At 43.2% G+C, this 19660-nt stretch overlaps 1 protein-coding gene across 5 annotated transcripts in view; it reads left to right on the top strand.

Annotated features, from left to right (window-relative positions):
• Window positions 1-12455: 12455 nt before the first annotated feature.
• Window positions 12456-19660, top strand: part of SLC10A7 (solute carrier family 10 member 7) — a 136169-nt gene continuing 128964 nt past the window's right edge. The window contains exons 1-3 of one of the 5 annotated variants that reach the window (XM_026792374.2): window positions 12464-12982; window positions 13903-15005; window positions 16365-16447. Coding sequence is in view for 4 of the 5 variants with exons in the window: in XM_074540787.1 (XP_074396888.1) it covers window positions 12883-12982; window positions 16365-16447 (183 nt within the window). In the remaining variant the exon portion in view is untranslated. Of the gene's footprint in view, window positions 12983-13902; window positions 15006-16364; window positions 16448-19660 lie in introns of all 5 variants that reach the window. The other 4 variants (XM_074540787.1, XM_074540786.1, XM_014265866.3 and 1 more) reach the window with 4 other exon arrangements.

A 19660-nucleotide genomic window follows, 5' to 3' on the forward strand; every position in this document is an offset into this window, starting at 1 on the left:
GTGCCTCTTCTGAAGTATTTGCTGTCTTTCTGAAATTTTTAGCTGTTTAGTGATAGGTTTGGAGAAAAGGAGGCTCAGGGGAGACCTTACCACTCCCTGCAGTCCCTGAAAGAAGGTTGTGGCTGAATAGGGATCAGTCTCTTCTCCCAGGTAACTAGTGCCTGGACCAGAGAAATGGCTACAGGTTGCACCAGGGGAGGTCTAGGTTGGATATTAGGAAACATTTCTTCTCCAAAAGTGTTGTCAGGCATTGGAACAAGCTGGCCGGGGTAGTGGTGGAGCCACCATCCCTGGAGGTGTTTAAAAGATGTGTAAATGTGACACATTAGGGACATGTTTTAGTGATGCACCTGGCAGTGCTGGGTTATGGGTTAGATTCGATCCTAAAGGTATTTTCCAACCTAAATAATTTAGTGGTTTTGTGATTCTAAGTCTTATCTGTGGAGCTTTCCCTCTGTTTGGACACAACTGTGTGCTGCTTATTAATATTTCATTTGTGCACATGCATGCTGCTTAGAGTGGTGCTTATCTATGCATAAAAAGGCTATTAATAACTGATCCTGTATGTATTTGCCAGCATCCTATTACAGAAACAATTATTTTTGCCCAATTCCATGCCGGTGTTAGAGGCTCCACCTACTTACACTTATATTATCTCCATGCCAGCCCATAATTTTTGATTATGTGTATGAGAATAGCTAAGGAAATCAAGATGCCTAAGGATCTAAAAACAACTAAATAATTTTTTAAAAAGAGTTTATGAAGAATTACTTGGAACTATTTATTTCTTTTATTTCCTATTTGCAATGCTATTTTCTGCACTAGAGATACCTGGGGAAAGTAGAAATGTGAACATTTGCAGCTGGGTGCTGCCCAGAACTATTTGCATTTCACTGAACTTTACCTCCAGTCTCTGGTGTAGATCCTGGTCTGTTATGAAGCCATAAAAAGGGTTAATGGGATTGTAATCAAAGATGCAAAACAAGGTTAGGTCTTCTAAGAAAAAAATGAGAATTATATTGAAGTAAGGGTTTATGGGGTTATTCCTATTTATAGAGGAGAAAACCATGCATACCTTGTGTGAGCATCTGGCTATATATTTTAAAAATGAGGTTATATATGGTCTACTGGACTTATTTTTTTTTTGTCTATATGAGAAAAGATTTATTAAAATCACCAGGAGGAAAATTAGGAGAGTTCTTTCAATTTCAGGTGTATGGTGTCAGTTTGGAAAATGGGATTTTTTTTGTTATTGTTGGATGTTTTTCCCCTCAACACTGGTATGAACTTTAGTTAAACCAGGTACCCATATGTTTACATAGAAAGACAAATAGTCTGTTTATTTCAGCAGCTGTTTGACAAGCCACCAGCACAATCAATTAGATTAATCCCAGGAAATAAAACTTGAAATAAAGATGATACCTGAAATCATTTTTATTCATGGTTAGAGACCATGCAGATTCTTTTGACAAGTTGAAAAATCTTATGGGTGATGTTGAAAACTTTAATGTACAAGTGCTAATTCAATTTGAGGGCAAAAAACCCCTGTCTTGATAGAAGGGTTTCTGTAGAGATATTACTAGAATGGCAAACCCCCAAGCAATACAAAGGCAGCCTGAGTATTGTATGCTCATTACCTGAATTTTCAAACACTTAACAACTGTAAGATGTATGAATATGCAAAGCTTCCAGACTCTGACCAGCCTTTTCCTTTTTCCCTTCAGTTCCTGGAATGAAAAAGCCAGTGGTTTATGTCAGTGCATATATCTATAACTGACATTAGCTCAATTTAAAGTTGCATATGATAGAAGGTCACAGGTCTGTAGCTCAGCAGAGCATCTAAGTAAATCAGCCTCTTCACCAGCACCTGAAATGTGTGTGAGTGCTCTGTTGAACCGGGGCTAAAATTTCAGTTCTTGTGTTTTCACAGCTGCTCTGCAGGGGAGATGAAAGGTGGACCTTGCACAGACAGTGTGATATTAAGGATGGATAGAATCACAACTGTGGAGATTTAAAAATGCTAAAATGGGAACGAATTCTTGCCTTTAACGGTGAGGATCCTAAACACTTCTCTCTAGAAGAAAAGAGACTTACACTGAATGTCTTATATGAGGGAATGGTTTGAATAAGAATTGCCATCCCATGTGGAAGACCTCTTGACCTCTGTGAGGATTCCAGGGACTCACTGCCAGGTTGAGTCTGAAGCCTGCAAAGGCAGTGTTAATTTGCCTAATTTTAAGTTCTGGGCCAGACCATGCAAGCTCTTGTTTGCATATCTAGTCCATTATGTCTGAATATTTTGTGGCAGCATTTTATGACAGATAACATATCAGCCCTGATGTTGTAACTGGAAATGAGAAATACCACAGAGTGCACATCACACTTACACTGGCATTGTTGCCTGACCCTGATCTTCTGCTTTTTCTCACGTGAGCAGTGCCACGAAATATTGATAGACAAAAAAACCCCCCGAGATTTCTGTGCAAGCTTTGGAGTCCTGTGCTTGCTGATGAATGCTCAAAGCTTTAATATCTAATCTTGAACAAGGGTCTATGGTTTTTCTTAAATGCTAAAATCATGTTGCTATAAATAAAGGACACCAGACTCTGCAGGTTAAGGCCAACAGGTCAATAACAAATCTGTTTATATTAGATTGTCCTCCTAAATATAAGAAAAATGTGTTATAAAAACTAAAAAGCTGAAGAATGGTGCATTAAAAAAGCAGCTGATGCAAAATTAATGCTTTTATTTTTTTACAGAATAAGTTTTTATTCTGTAAAAAAAATCCGTATAGGCATTAGGGGATTTATTCTGGGCATTTTTTCCCATGGTAGTTGTAGTCTTTCTCATCCTTGCAAATTCTTGCTGGTGCTGTTTGTGACTTCTTAGCTGCTTGAGTTCCCTGATCACAGAACCATTTGGGTTGGAAAAGACCTCTAAGATCATCCAGCCTGTTTCCCTGCCAAGCCCACCACAAACCATGCCCCTAAGTGCCATTTCTACATGTCTTTTATGCACCTTTAGGGATGGTGACTCCATCACTTCCCTGGGCAGTCTGTTCTGTTGAGTTTGTGAGGTCCCCAGGATGAGGTGAGGGATGAGAATCTGACTCTGTGTTCTCAGAGGGCTGATTTATTATTTTATGATATTATATTAAAGAATACCATACTAAAACTATACTAAAGAAAGAGAATGATAATGAAAAGCTTGTGACTGACTCCTCAGAGTCTGACACAGCTGATGGTGATTGGTTATTAAGAAAAAACAATTCACATGAAACCAATCAAACATGCACCTGTTGGTAACAATCTCCAGACCACCTTCCAAAGCAGCAAACACCGGAGAAGCAATCAGATAATTGTTTTCATTCCTTTCTGAGGCTTCTCAGCTTCCCAGGAGAAGAAATCCTGGTGAAGGGATTTTTCAGAAAATGAGACAGTGACATTGTTCCAGTGCTTGACAACATTTCTGGTAAATAAATTTTTCCTAATATCCAATCTCAGCCTCCCCTGACACAGCCTGAGGCCATTTCCTCTTGTCACTTGGGAGATGAGAGTGACCCTCACCTGACTACAACCTCCTTTCACGTAAATGGTGGCAAGCCGATAAACGTTCTAGGTTATGACAAAAGTTTTGAGGCTGCAAGCAAAGAGCTGGGAACAGCCGTTTTTTCCAGGCTCCCAAAGTCCTGTGGATGCTCACATTGATGGAACCTGTTGTATGATGTGTTTGCACCTTCTGTCCAGTCTGAATGCTCCTGTTGTCTTTCTGTGGAAACCAAGAGGCCAGTTGAGCACCTTGGGGCTGTGTTTCATTGTGGAGAGGGGTGGTGATGTACCCTGGGAGCTGAGAAATGCTTCCTGGTCCTTAGTGTACACTAAATTACAGTGGAGGAGTGGAGGGGGAATGTCAGTGCAGTCTGGAAGCATGGTTGGGATTTAAAAAGAGACTTGCTAAAAGCACAGCTGCTCCAGCATCTCCACAGTGAATTTTCTCAACGGACAATTTTTTTACTGGAATTTTTGATGTCTCCATATCTTTAATCTAAAATGTGAAAATCAGTTCAAGTTTCTGCTTAAATGTTGTCTAAAAACTGTGTCCATCTACTTGCCCACTGTAAATGTATTCAAACATATGTATTAGCAAGCACATACACATTTTACTGACCTCAAGAGATTAGTTATGAGAAAAGAAACCTGGTGGTTTTAGAGCACTAAATAATTTGTAAAAAAGGCATCTGGAAAGCATGGGGGAGGAATGGTGTTAGTTTTATGTGCCCAAGGTTCAGAGCATGCCTCAGTCTTAACTATGGTGGGCACTGCTAACTACTGGCTACTGAGGGATTTAAGGTTTTTGCTGCTCTGTGGCTTCCTAGCTGAGAAATGACAAGTAAAATGAGTAGCAATCAATATGCTGCTGCTTTCTGGAATTGTATGCATTTCCTAATAATTCAAATTTCTACATGGCTGTCATTGCTAAAGAGGACCAGAAAAGAAGGGGCTTGTGAGAATAAATGAAGCATCCTATTGCTTCAGACTGTGCTATGTCTGACTTGTGCCAAGTGACTTGGTGTTAACTCTGGAGCTTTCCTTTTTCTTAAGAAGGCTGGCTCTGTACTTTGGCATGCTGAATAGAAAATTAAAAATGCAGGCCAGTCTTCGGGAACATTTTACTTACTGTTTTAATAAACTTTTGTTTATGCCTAGAGGTGCCATTAAATTACCAGCCAGACATTAATATACAGTACACAAGGGATCTTGTATATAAGCAATGATTATTACTGTGTGACTCAGATGGAGCTTGCTGTGCACCCAGAGAGCTGCTGGACGGGAGGTGAACAGGGAATACCTGTCTGGATAGAGAGTGCTGCTGCTCAGGCACTACTGGATGTGCCAGTGGCTTGGGCATGTTTAGAGGAAAGCCATTTTTCCAGAGCAGGAGCATGACTCAAGGGGACAGTGGTCTGTGTCATGGTAGAAACACCTCAGCTTTGCTTCACAAAATAACAGAAGGCAAGCACACGGTGTGGATGGTCCTGGAGCTAAAGGTACTAAGAAATTTTAAGCCACCTATTACTTTGGACCCCTTTAAAAAAGGAGTGTTATTCCCCCACCAAGCAACTGCTGATTCTGACTGTGCAGGGTTGCTGGAAAGAGTTAATTCCAAACATGGCTTTCATTCTATGCCACTGTCTCCAGAGTGAGAACAGCACCTACAGAAGCAAAGACTTCAAGAATGAGCTGGAGTTAAGTGTGGGCTGTGGGCACCAGGCTGGGCAGCCTCTGAGTAACAGGGTGGAGAGGTAAATTCAGGGTGATGTGCCTTGCTGCAGGTCTTGTGATTGCCTCCTTCCACAGACAGGTACAGCATCAAATGAAGCAGCGTTATACGTTCATCTAGAAGGAAGAAATTCAAAATCCCTCCAGCTCCTGAAAAAATGTATGCCAATTAATTCTGAATTGGGATTTTCCTTTACATTTGATCTACTTAAGAATGTACCACAAGGAAAGCTTCCTATGAGGAAAGCTTAGAAATGCTCTCAGGGAAAAGGCACCATCATAACTCTCCCACTTCCTAAAGGAATCAGGGTAGAGCTCTACTTAATGCACATCTTCTAAAGGATATAGAAGGCCCTACCTCATACAGCCTCTTTAGGTTCTGCTGCAAAAACCCCAACCAGATGATCCCTCCCCACCTCTGCTCTAACTTCCCTACTGTGCTTGCTGACTGACTTGTACCCACTAAAAAAATAAATCAGTTCCTTCCCTCACTTACTGCAGCTCAAGGCTGTGGCATTAAAGCCACTTACATGGAAGGGAATGGGGGAGATTGGATTAGACCTGTGAAATGAACAATACAAAATTGCCCAAGGATGCCTTCTATGGCATAAACTGGATAGATGTCAGGCAGTGCTGCTTGGAAGACTTTGTCAGGCTCTGATCATGTTGTAGGAATTTTTTTATTTGATGAAAGAATAACTCTTTGCTTTCCCTGGGAACAGGAATGAGAAGGCAGAGTGCCCCAGGTATAGACCTATTCAGAAATGTCCTGGTGCAGGTGTGGGGCAGATGCTGAGGATGAGATAGGGTTTAGCAGCTGTGTTTGCTGTGCCAAAGAAAAGCAAGTGGGGTATATTTGAGCCCTGGATGTGACAGAGGAGCAAAAGTCTTGTCTCCTGGTTAGTGAGGCAGCAGTAAGAGAAATGAATCCACAGTGGAAGGAGAGCAGCAGGGTGGGAGGCTTGGATAGAAATGGCTTTCCCTTCAGGCACTGTCCCTCAAGGTGCTGTCTACCTTGGAATAGTTTGGATCCCAGAGCTCCTACCTCAGTGTCACTTTAACCCTCTGCTCCCCTGCCATCTCCTTCTCATTGTTAAAATAAGCAGTTTGGGCTGAGCACTCCTGGAATAACAAATGCATCCAAAACTTCTGTCAGATAGTGCTGACTTCATGATTTGTATCTGATTAACTGCCAAAGAACCAAGGCAGTCATATTTCCTTCTGTTTGTTGGTTGGAGGGGTTGTGTTTGTTTCCATGGTTTTGTTTTTCATTTATGTCATTATTTGCCAGCAAAACACAATCATGTCCTTTGTTTTAGTTCAGCTTTATTCCCTTGTCCTCGTGTGATACTGTTTTAGGCACAAAGCGTCCCAGTTTTTTTAATACTTCATAACTTATTAATGCTGCAGATTGTGGGATGAAGAGTTGTCAGCAACCTCATTTTTTACGTATTGACAGATATAATATCTGATTTGTTATTAAATAGCTTTTAAAGGATTTCTTCCTCTCTGGTTACACTTTTCCTGATTATTTAATATATTTCCCCATAGCTTATCTCCCTTCTTGGCTCCATTTTTTTTTCCTCCTTCTGCATCTGCTTCATCATTTGATGTTTTTTCACTTAAACGTGAACCTGATCAACATATCAGGCATCAGACCCCATCTATTAATGTGCTGTCATGCACATCTCTAGGAAAGAGATGTGCATGATTTCCTCTCTAGGAAAGGATGTGTGGGAACATTCCAGGGCATTTCAGGACTGACCTATGCAGCATTTGGAAGCACTCAATATTTCTGTGACATCACTTCCTAGTCCATTTGAAATCAAGGCCAGGTAGGCTGGGATCAAATGCATGTATTTGCAAATAGCGTGGAATTTACTCCAAAGGAGGTAAATGGTGGCACTGTCAAGGTATGTGGCTGTAAATTTATGTGGAATGTACTTTGCTTTTCTCCAGGCTGATGGGGTGCTGGGTCCTGGGCTGTGGTCAAGATGGGACACAGCAATGAGCTGCAAAGATCCAAGAGGTGTAACAACAGGTGCCAATATTGAGAGGAAGTCAAGCTGACAAATCTCAGGAAGTGTAAAGGCTTCTCTGGCATTGTCCCTCAGGGAAACTGGTAAATTGGTCCTCTTTCTTTGAATCTTTAAACTCTTTAGTAATATTAAAATCAAATCGGACAGATGCAAGAGAAATAAGGCTCCTTTCCAGCTAAGAGAATAAAAATTTGGAGCATGGGCTGTCCATCCTCCTGGACATTCTAGAAGATTAAGCTGAAGCTCCTAAAAGCCAGCTTTCATCAACCTTAAGACAAACCTCCTAGAAACTTCTAGCAGCTGATTGCTCTCATGGCTGCTCCTTCTACACTTGACTTTTGTGACAGGTTCCTGATTTCAGCACTAGAGGGGTGAGGGTGACTGCTCTTCTCTTTCTGCTTTCTGTGATTTACACTCTTCCCATTATGAGTGGTTAATTACATTAAAAGCATTGTAAAACTTTTCATATGCACATCTGTGGAATAAATCCCCTGCTTCTCCCTAGTAAAAATGCAGCACAGACTTTTGTAGTGAAAATTCTCATGTTGTAGGTACTTTGGTATGATTATTCTAATATTAGAAGGTCATTTTTATAAGCATAAGGAGAAAAAGATATGAAGGTATCCCCCTGTTATATCTGAAGTCTTTTATTTAATAGGTTAAATGCAGTTGTTCATTGTGAAATTATCCAGGGAAGCTATTTCCTGTTCTTGCTTTCATTTTTCAGGTTTAAATATGTATAGCTTTTCATGGTTTAAAAAAAAAATAATTTTTGTCTCCTGCTTTTGAATTGCAGTTGAAGAAGCCCATAATTTGAACCAAGACCAAGAAATTTATTATGCCAATAGCTTTTCTTTTCCTTTTAATTTTTTTTAAATGCAACCTTCTGAATACATTATAGTTTTGCTGTCTACTGGGAAACTGTATTTCTGTGAAAAAGTGCTAAACATGAAAATTTCTCCAAATTTATATGGTCTCTTGGTAGTCTAGGAGAAGAAGTAAGTCAAGAGAATAGGAGTGGAGTATCAGTAAACCAGGTTCTGTTTCTGGTAAGAACAAGCAGATTCTAGGAAATGGATCAGCAAAACCCCCACTTGTTGTCTTTTAAATTTTCTTTTATCTCATGAAAACTTCACACTGAGCTCTTAAGTAAAAGAAAAATCACTTATTTGTTGAATAACTAAATATGTAAGAGGACCTTTTATTACAAGTTAAAAACAAAAAAGTATTCTGCATTTACAGTCCCTGGGGGGGAAAAGATCATAGCATTATAATAAACTCAGAGATTCGCAAAACCTTTAATCATCTCATAGCTTCTATTTAGAAAAGCACACTTATATGTGTGTTTAAGTCACATGAAGTACTATTCTAAATTGAACTTGTACATAATTCCTGCTACTGCATTATGCTAAGGGTGGGTAGTAAGTCCTGCAGCTGGCAATACCTAAGCATTTAAAGGTATTCAATAATATTTAGCAGCAGGAACCAAAAGATCCCTTGCAGATGCCTAAAGCAGTATAAGCACCTAGGGCAAGGCACAATAAAGACTTGTAAATTTCCTCTTCCACCAGGAAATCCAGCTACTGGGATCAGTACAGCAATCTTTTCAATTTTCTCAGAGAAAAGCTGAGCTCATGCCACTAAGTGCTTGTGAGAAATATAAATGTGTTGTAAACCGCCTCCCATATATTTCCACTTTTTCTCCTCAACTTTCCTATTTATAATTAACACCTCTCTTTATCTTGTTCATTCTGAATATCTTTGTTCTTTTCAAGCTAAATTATTTAACACTATCTCTTCCTCTCATTTAAGCTCCCTTTATCTGGTGATCCCCTCTCCTTTATATTAAAATCTCTCCTGTCTAAATGCATAATCAGATGACATCTGCTTCTCAGGAGCATGAAAATCCTTGCACATTCAATGAAATTACTGTGCAGTTATCAGGCAGTGAGTTATGTGGTGCAGATCAGAGGCTGGGCACACAAAAGGAAAAGGCTCAAACCACACAAGAGTGGCTGTTCAGAATGTGAAGCCCAGAAAAGTCCAGTCCATTCCTGAGTCTTTGCAGACATGAAATCCAGTCCCTGCTCACAGGAACAGCCCTGCTGGTTTCAGCAGGCTACCTGTGAGCAACAAAGACCTGGTGCCACGTAGCCACACATGTCACAGAGCTTTTGTATTATGCAGAAGGAAGCACAAGAGCCTTTGGAGGCAGGAAAGCATCTGGAAGCCCCGAGGTATGTTTGCAATTGAACAAAAATGAAAATTTGGTCATGTGAAATCAGAGAGAAGCTAAATTCTTGTTCCTGTACTACGTCTAAGCCACAGCTAAATATACCCCAAAATGTTTTTTGTACAATGTAACAGAGAAGAAACACACACATGTACCAGACCTTCCAGGTCTGTTTGAGTCCTGGTGTTTTATTAAAATATAAGTATTATCTGTAGAGGAACATGAGGAGGAATGTGAAATGTTGCAGGAGGCAGTTTTGGATGACAGGACAGACACTGGATTGTCCCTCTCTCATAGGGACCAAATGCCTCTATATGGATGATAAATTCCCTGATAGCAGCAGTGATGCTGCCTTGCAGACAGGTTTAGGATGTGTGAGTGTCCTACCAATTACAGAATTCACATGAAGTGTTTTCTTCCCTTCTGCTCTGTAAGACAGGGGCTTACAGAGTCCTGTCCTATTTAAAAGCAGGAATGGTTTCATCTATTTAATCTAAGATACATGTATGCTTACCACAGTCATAGCAGGACAGCTTAAAAAAAAACCCAAAAACCAGCTAAAATGTCTTTGTACAAGTCCTTCAACACACAGCTCAGAATATCTGCATATAATTTTAAAGATTACAGAAGCAGAGAGCCTTATGAACCAGGGTATTTTGTAACCCAAATCGCAAAAGTTATTTATGACAAATTCCGATCTCTTGGAAAAAAAATTAAAGGCAAAACATCCATTCAAAGCAAGATTGCCTCATTAAAGCTTTTTTTTTTTTGAGTGCAGTGACAAGTCCTGTTATATCTAATAACCATTTGATTTGGGGGGCTTTTCTTGTTTGTTTGTGGTTTTTAGTATAAATTTTCTTAACTGTTCTAAATGTGTGATATCTCATCCTTCTTTAGAGAAGGAGAAACAGGCTTGGGACTGTGCAAAGGATGTGACCCTTTGGAGGGGAAATTGAGAAGCACCTTCTAGAGCCTAGGACTGAACCTGAGGTTTCTAACCTTTGCCAATTAGAATTGCTAGGAGCAAATATCTGAAACGTGCTGGCAAAATTAACTGGGATTAACTTGAACACCAAACAAGGTTAGAAACTTATTATTAGTATCCACCTGCAAAGAGTGAGGGGCAGAATTACTACCATGAAAAAAGTAGGATGCAAAAGCAGGGTGAGGCTGCTGTCTTTATTGCATGATTGAATTTTATTGCCAGACTGAGCATCCTCCTTACCTGCCCCTGCTTTGCATCCCTCTGCAGCTTCTGCAGGAATTGATACTGCAGCATTTTCATTCACTGTGCAATTCAGCTGCTTCTGACTTCTGAGTCCATAACTTTTGACCTAAACAGGTTATTTATTATATTTTTTTTTCTGAATTATGCTGGATCTGGTCCTGCCTTCTAGCCCTGCTAGTGCAGTGTGAGGCCTCTGCATCTTGCAACTCATTGGCCTGGATGGAACCACCAGGAATAGGGGGCAAAGTCTCCTTTGCCATCTCTGTTCGGAGCTCCAGGACTGTGTACAAACTCACAAGAGAACTACCAGGGAAACCATGGACATCTCCATGGTCTCCTGCTGTGTTCAGACCAGAGGGCCCATGCCCTTGGTGGTGTGCTTTCAGAGCCACACAGGAAAAGGTGTGCATGCTCTGATCCATGTCCTGGAACTAGGGCCACCTGTGAGTGAATATCCAAAGAGAGATTTAACATAGTTTATATGATAAACTTTGCACATCTTCATCTGATTTCTCTCACCTGTGCAGCAATCAAATCCTCCAAGTGATCAAATCCTCCACTCGTTCTAATCACAGCTTGCTCTAGATGAACATTATGCATTTATTTTCTCCCAAAAAGCCAACCTGCAGTGGTTGCACAGGGCAAGTGCAGAGGGGTGTTTGCCATCTGTCTCTCCCTCCTAAAAAGGGAGTAAGGATCAACATGAACTCCAGTAAACTTTAGCAAAGCACTGAAATGTACAATCATTTTAAACCTCACTATTTGGATCAGCTTGCGGGTGGGAGAAGGCACATTCCCTCCCTATCCAAACACTTAGACTCTGATGTATCCCTGTTTCCACAAGTGAACCTCCCAGGACACGCAGAGATGTACACACCTTGGAGATCAGCTGAGCTTTCAGCTATAAACATCTTTCCGTGGTAGTAGAAAGCCCGTGGCAGGGCTATTCCTTGAAGCCTGGACACATCGGCAGACTGTGCAGGATGAAACTTGCCCGAGATGTTGAGGAGTGGCGCAGCAGAGGTGCCGGGCACGGCAGAGCCCTGCGGGATGGGCAGCACTGGCGGGAGCCGCTGGAAGTCAGAGCGTCTCCTGCTTTATCATCTCCCTGTCCATGGGCTTGGAGCGCCGTGGCCGGGCAGGACGATGAATCCATCGGGGAAGCGCCGCAAGAGGGGAACAGGGAATGGAAAGCGCGGGTGGAGCACCAGGATGAGGTTTTAGGACACGAGGTTTTAATGGAAGTGGTTCTAGCACTGAGGCAAACCAGGGAACCGCCCGCCGCTGGGAAGTACTGTTCGCGACAGGGGCTGCCTTTGGGGCTGCCCAGAACGGCCAGGCGGGCGCTCAATGGAAACTCCCGGGCGATCCCGATCCACGTGTCCCTAGCAGCGCAGCGCCGTGAGGGCGGGCGGGAGCGCGCACCGGTCACAGGTGCGTGAGGCGGCAGCAGCCCCCGCCCGCCCAGCGCTCCTGGCTCCCGGGCTGCGGGGAGCGCCGCTGTCGGTGCTTGTCCCGCCGGCCCCGGCCCGCGCCCGCCCTCACGGAGCGATCCCGGATCCCGATCCCGCCCCGGCGCTTCCCGGCTAGCGCCCGCCCCCCGCGCGTCAGGCGCCGGCCGTCACGCGGGCGCTGTAATCCACCCAAACAGCGCGCACCCCGAGCTGCGCCCGCCCTGCCGCCACCGCCCGGCCCGCGCCCGCCCGCCCGCCCTGCCGGCTCCGTGCCCGCGCCCTCCCCGACCCGCCCGGCGACGGCAGCCACGGAGCTGTCCCGTTCCCAGCACCGCCGCTCGCGGTGTCCGCCTCAGCAGGGGATGCGAGCCGGGGGCGGTCGGAGCCGGCGGGGGGCCCCGGTTGCGCGCAGTCGTGCGGGTAGCAGCGCGGGACTGCGCGCCTATTAGGAGGCGCGTGGTAGCGATGGCGGAGGTGGGTGAGCCCTGTGCCGTCAGCGGATCCGGCTGGCCCTGCCGGCGGGCGGTGGGGCCGGCCCCGCCCCGCGCCCGCAGCCTCCCCGAGCCGCCGAGCGGAGCCGGACCGAGCCCGGCCGAACCGGACCGAGCGGCGCCGGGCGGAGCCGAGCCGCGCCGCGCCGGGCAGCGCCATGGGGCTGCTGGAGCGGCTGCGGAAGGAGTGGTTCATCCTCGGCATCGTGCTGGTCATCGCTGTGGCGCGGCTGGAGCCCGGCGTCGGCGTCAAAGGCGGTGAGTGCGGGCGCCGAGTGCGGGCGGGAGCTCCCGGGGGTACCGGGAGCACCGGGACTTCGGCAACTCCCGGCGGCCGCGCCCCGTCCCGCCCGTGCGGGGTCCCTGCCCTCCATGGGCTCCTCTCACTCCCTACTGCCAGCCCCTGCTCCTCAGGATCCCGGGAGCTGCTCCCGCTGTGTTCCCGTGCCCCTGCTCGGCGCCGTACCTGTGCCCGGAGGAGCGTCCGGCTCCTTTGGGATCAGGAGCCACGGGAGCCGAGCCGTGGCTGGCTCGGAATGTGCTCCCGTTCAACTCCGCCAGAACTTGCAGGGCTGTGGGCACGGAGTCCCGCGGCTCGGGGCATGGCTTGCTGCCGTCTGGAGGTGCAGCCGAAGGAGTGCTGTGGTAAACTCTCGGGTGCTGTGCTCCGGACAGACCTTTTCCATCCCTTTATAGTAGAACATTTGTGTTTTAAAGTTTTGGAATTTTTTTTTGTCTCGTTGTTGTTCCCTCTTACTTCCTAATGGAAGGTGGGAGAAAACAGGGAAACTGATCCTGTGGGAGATGGTGGTGTGAAAGATGCGTACAGGAGCGAAGCACATCTGTCCCTGGCTGGGCAGGGAGGGCTTGGATGTGTCCCGGAACCAGGGCTGGTGAAAGTCACTGTTATTTAAACATAAACAATGTATCTTTAAGTGTAAACACTGGGGTGAATCCTCATCAGTTTCCACTGGAACTTCAGCTCCAGACATTCACAGATTTCAGGAACATATTTTAGGTTGTATTTCTTCTTCCTAATTGTTCTCTGGTGGCTTGAGAAAAGGGATGTAGAACACTTCAATAGAACTCCTCTAGCAGTTCCATGTTATGTGAGAGGAGGGAGAATCTATCTGTTCTTTTATAGGAGTTTTTTTAAATTTTTTTTTTTTTCTTAACAGAGCTGAAGTTTGAGTATAGACAGCTTCTCCTGGAACTGAGGAGCCAGACTTTTCCCACCTCTTAGCTTCTGGGAAAAAAAGAATTTGATTAAAAAAAATTTGGCTCTGAACACATGCTGTGGCAACTCAGGCTCTGGTACCTCATGGAGTTTAGGGCAGGCAAATTCCTGCTGTGCAAGGATCCCCTGTGACATCGGTGTGCTGTTCTGCAGGGGTGAACAGAACCCACGTGGAGCTTCTCGCAGGATCCGCGCTGTGTTTTCTGCACTCCTTAGAGACAACTTGCAATTGATATATCAGGTGTTTTGTCCCTCTCTGCTTTGAGTGCCGGGCTAATTGTTGGCAGCCGTGTGGGAGGTCCTTTGAACAAGAACAGGAGATAATTGTTCCTCGGCTCACTTCCTGCATGGAAGCACTATGATGGAGCACTTCATTAAATTATCCTGCTGCAAAGAGATGTCAAGCTTTGACACTGTATTGTTCCTGGGACAACTTGCTTGAAAAATCTTGGAAGGATTGATTGAAAGTAGCGAGCACATGTTCCCCATGGTGGTATCCCTTCCTCTGAAACCATGGGATCTCCGTGATCTGAGGAAGAAAAATATTTCTTTTTAAAAGCAGAAAGAGGTGAAGGCTGGGAAGTATCAACACAGGAAAAACCTTAGTTTGTCATCTTCCAGCTGACAAAGCCATGCACGGTAATTTGCAGGGCTTTAGTGAGTGGTATGGATGGTCCAGCATCCATGCCCGTGGAAGATTGTGCCATAAATAACAAAGATTTGTGTTGGTGTCACCTCTGTGACATAAGCCAAGCCATTTTTGTGTGTTTTCCTATTTGATAAATGAGCCCATTTAGTTCCTTTGTGAAAAGAATTTTTCTGTTGTGGCCAGAGAGAGTTCCCTGTGCTCCTCGAGTGTGTGCTTGCTCTGGTGGTAGAGGCTTCTCCTGGGAGAAGGAGTTCAGGTAGCCCAGTGAAAAACCAGAAACCAGAAAAAACTGAGTCCTGGAGAACCCCTGTTGTAGCCAGATGAACCCACTGCCTGTCTGCTGTATGTGCATGTACACAGAGACTCTAATCTTCTAAAGGATTAGAAAAAAAGAGGTAATTGTGTCTATAAAATATAGTTTTCTGTAGAGCTATATATGTACTTATATAATCTTTTGGATTTTTTCCCTCCCCCATCTATTCAGTTAATGTGCCATAATTTTGCAACTAGTTATGTCCTTTGTTGCAACTGTTAACTCTTGCATTTCCTGTCTTGTTTTTACCTTAACCTTCATATATGTAGCTTGGTGAGGGTTTTTTGTTTGTTTGTTTGTTTTGGGTTTTTTTGGGTGTTTGGAAAACACAGTTTTAGTGTCTTATCAACAGAATTCTCTCTGAGAGTAGCATTTGGGTTGAAATGACTTGAGATGCAAATTTTACTTGTACAGTCAAGTCCCTCTGATTTAAGGACCACTGACCCTACTCCAGTGTGACCACCAATGTGTCATTGATCCAGGGGAGCAGAAAGGTTCCTCTCTCCTGCAGTGCTGAGTCAAGGCTGCCTTGTTTGCTGCTGCAGCTTTGCTCAGGACATCTTAGGGTCACTTGTAGAGTGAGGAAATTACTTTGGTCCTAAGTAGACTGCTCATATTTTCTTTCTAATGTAATATCTGGTTGAATGCTCATGAAAAAATGAGCACATACATTTTATGCCTGGTGGCCTCTGAAGGCAAAGTGTATTAAGAGAATTTGTCATTTTTATAGGAGCGTAAAAAAAGACTATATTTTAATCTCCCTGAAAAAGTATATAAATATATACAAATGTAAGCCTTCAATACAGAGGAACCCTTGGTGGTGCAGGCATCTGCCCCTGCTGCTCTCACTGCAGCAGTGTCTGAAATGTGTTATTGTGGGGCTGGAATGAACCATTTGGAACCATCTTCTGTTGTGAGGGGAATAACAGAATTGTATTGCCCCGAGGAAATGATTGCCAGGTGTGATTTGGGTTCTCCTGTGCAGGCAGCCAGACAGGTGTGTGTGTGTGTTGTAGGGAAAGAAGTGAGAGGGAGCTGTGTGAGGGATATCAATGGCCCTGTGAAGGTACCAGCTAGTATTTTTATTGGAGTGTATGGTTTGAATTTTCTGATGCTGTAGGGGTAGTCTGATTGCAGAAATGTGAAAGGCTCCCCATTTTCAAATTTCCAGAATATATCTGTGAGTTCCCAGTGGCCTCTAATCATGGAAGTCAAATTTATGTGATGACTTAACTCACTCTGCACTCACTGGTTTACTTTTATTTAAAAATGAATAGCATGCTTTCTGTAACTTGATAGAAATGCCATTCTTTTTATTAGAAACTTTACTGATTAGACTTTCTCCAGGTATTTTTTTAAGTATTCTCACTTACCCTGATATATGCATATCATTTTCCCTTTGACTGTAACTCACTTTATTCTCTATGTCTGTATTTTTTAGGACCCCTGAAACCAGAAATTACCATAACTTACATTGCTGTTTCAGCTATATTCTTTAACAGTGGACTCTCCTTAAAAACTGAGGTACTGTAATTTCTCATTTCTTCATTCCTGTTAGGCTCTAAAAAATTTTTGTGTTCCTTTTGATCAGATTTGAATATAATTGGAATGGTGGTGGTACTGGGAGGATGGCTAGCAAGAGAAGAGAAATGTTAGATGTTTAAGGGATAGCCCTCCTTCATATTAGAAGGTGCTTCACAAAGCAATGAGGATGATGAGAGGGATATTGTGAATAAGTGTCACCCATCCACAGAGGGGTGAGTGGTTTGTCTCTGCACAGCTTTAGCTAAATGGAGGTGATGAGCACAATTTGGGGACTGGATCTACTCCCTGACTGTGGCCCAAACCCAAACCAGGGTGAGATGCAGCTGTTCACTGCTGGATGGCTGGGAACAAAGACCTGGTGGCTTTAGGTTACCTCGTTTGGTAGGGCCAGGGCAGCAGCTGGGGTCAGCACAGAGGGGTTCTGTGCAGATACAGTGTCAATATACAAGGGCAAAGTCTTGGTAATGTTTTCCCATAGGATTTTGTTGTGGACAGGTGGACTTGAGGTACCTGCACTCTGGTGCATATCACAGGTACTGGGATTTGTTTAAAATTTTGTGTCACTTGTTATTCAAAGAGGAACAGTCTGGGATTCAGAAGAGATGAAGGAATCATGGAGAAAGGAGATGATGGCTATGTGCCAAGAAGAGAAGGAGCAGCCAGAGTTGAAGTGAAACGCTGCACATCTCTGCTAGTCTAGCTTTCTGATTCCTTTGTGCTGTTGACTAACAGGGGATGCTATTCATAAGTTGCATGATACTAATGCCTGAAAGAATCATCACAAATTTATCCAGTTATCTCCTGGTGAACTAGGATTTGAGTGAACACTGTGCATTCAACAGCAAAAAAAGTCTCTCCACCTGTATCATGGTTGTAGTGGCAAACTTTCATCTCTTCAACTTTAATGGAAATAAGCTGTGGAGAGGCACTCTCTTCCACAGAGAAGAGAACTCAAAACACAAACCTGAGTAGTATTACTAGAGTGGACTTTTTCCACTTTCTGGCTTAGGAATCTTTGCATGCAGAGAAAAAAATGTAAATTTTTTTCCCCTTTCACTAGTTTGTATCCTTGAAACCTTGTTTTTGTAAAGCAGCTGTGAGAAATCAGTAGCATTGTCAAAGTCCTGATTAAATTCTTCATGCTAGTTTACAGCTAACTTCTTCCAGTTAAGGTGATGTGACTGCCGCTTTTCTGGGCAATGTGTCATGTCTTACTTTGAACTTACATAACTTTTTTCCATCTGTGGTATTAAAAGCAATATATTGATATAAATGAAGTTTTTACAGGATGTTTATGTTCAGGGAGCTGATCTCAGATTGCTTTGGGAGCAGCAGTTAGGGCTGGTGCTGTCATCCAGCTTCATGAATAAGCTAGGTCTTACCTGAATTTCTGCCATGGACATAGAAGCCAGAAAAAGAAAATAATTTCTCACATTGTAGCTTGTGCTATTACTTTCTAAAGTGTATGTTAAAAACAATCCTCATATGTGTTAGGTGGCCAGGTCATGTTTTTATTAAAATACTTTGAGGCATGTTTTAGTTGTTTAAGGCACAACCTAAAGTTGGTATTATTACTCAATATGCCTTTTTATTGGATTGCAAAGTATATGGTTTTTGCTTTTGGCTTTATTTGTTCTTGACCTGCATATCAGCTGTTCTACCTTAGACAATGTATTAGTTAGATGGAAACTAGTGTTTGGTTTATGACAGGATGAAAAAATTTGTAAGTGTTAAGAGAGGCTTTCTGATAAATCTGACAAAATTAGAAATAATTGATGCTCTTTTAAGGTTACACTCCTGGTTTAATCTGCTGTGTAAGTGCATGCTCAAAAAAATTTACTAGTGTGTTCAGAAAGCATTTTACAGAATAACTGGTAACATTCAAGGAGAGCCTGTCTGTGCATGGCCTTGTTACACTTTCAGAACCAGAGGTGATCAAGGTCCTCTCACATTTGTAGAAACACTCAGTGTTCTCTGACAAGAACATTTCATTCCACCTTAATATAATGTTATTTCAGTTTGCAGTGACTGGATAGCTTGCTCTTTTAAAGCAAATCCCTCCCATAGGGCCCCAGAAATTAAATCACATACTTGAGTTATCCATTTCAACGAGGAATTTGGCAAGGCACTGAAAACACTGTTGGCTCTGTGTGGGTATTTGCTCAGAGTCCAGCTGTGACTACCAGAAGAGTGCCTGGATGGCAACAGGGACCCACACCAGCCAGGGAGAGGCTGGGATGGGCTCCCTAAAGGGTCTGAAAAACTGGGAAAAACAAGGTAACCTATTCTGTCTGGTGTGCAGAAACACAGCCCTCACCAGCAGCTTCCAGCAACTTTTTTTGAGGTGGCAGATGTATTTTTGGATAAGTCCTTGTAAATTGATTAAGAGGGTGAAGGCTGTTTGCCTCAGCGTTTATGCTGTAATCATCCAGTCTAAGGCATAATATTATAATAATAATATTATTATATTATCTAAATAATTTATTCTAATATTATCTAAATAACTATTATTATTCTCAAAGGCAATCACTGGAGACATTTTCAAGATTGGTAATTTAGATCTGCAAAGGTTTGTTCCATCAATACAGCATTCCTCCATGCAGTAGGTTGGCTGTGTTGTATCACCTTCCTTGCTCCCTGGAAGTTACAGTGAGGCTTTTTTCTGTCTTGAGTTTTGGTTTTGGAAGTATCACAGAGTCTTCCTAAAACCCTCTGGTCTTGAGGCATTTTCCAGTTGTAAAAATATCAAATTAGAAGGGTACTTCTGTATGTAAGATACAGATAGATAGATATGTTTAATGCATCTGGAGTGTCAGCTGAAGAATCCCAGCAAATTAGATTTTGAATAAGAGTGCCATCAGTTCTTTTGCATCATTTGCTTGAGAAGAGTGCAAGTTACTGTGAGAGAAAGGAAGAGGAATTTTTATTCTCAGTCTGCAAGATTTAAAATTAATTGAAATGTGTAAGGCTCTTTTGTTGTACTCAAAAACCTGTGTAGAAGGTCCTTGAAGTGCCTGAAAAGGCAGAAACAGACACAGAGGTAGCAGAAGAGTTTTTTTCTTCAAGGGTACTTGATCACCTCTCTGGAGTGCTCTTATACTATTTAAAATTAAGTTTTTTGTTGTTGTTTTCTGAGTCTCCAGTGGTATTTTAGACTTTATTTCTCTGAAATTTATGGCTTAACAGCTTTTA

Source organism: Zonotrichia albicollis, chromosome 5 (assembly GCF_047830755.1).
Source record: "Zonotrichia albicollis isolate bZonAlb1 chromosome 5, bZonAlb1.hap1, whole genome shotgun sequence".
NCBI lineage: Eukaryota > Metazoa > Chordata > Aves > Passeriformes > Passerellidae > Zonotrichia > Zonotrichia albicollis.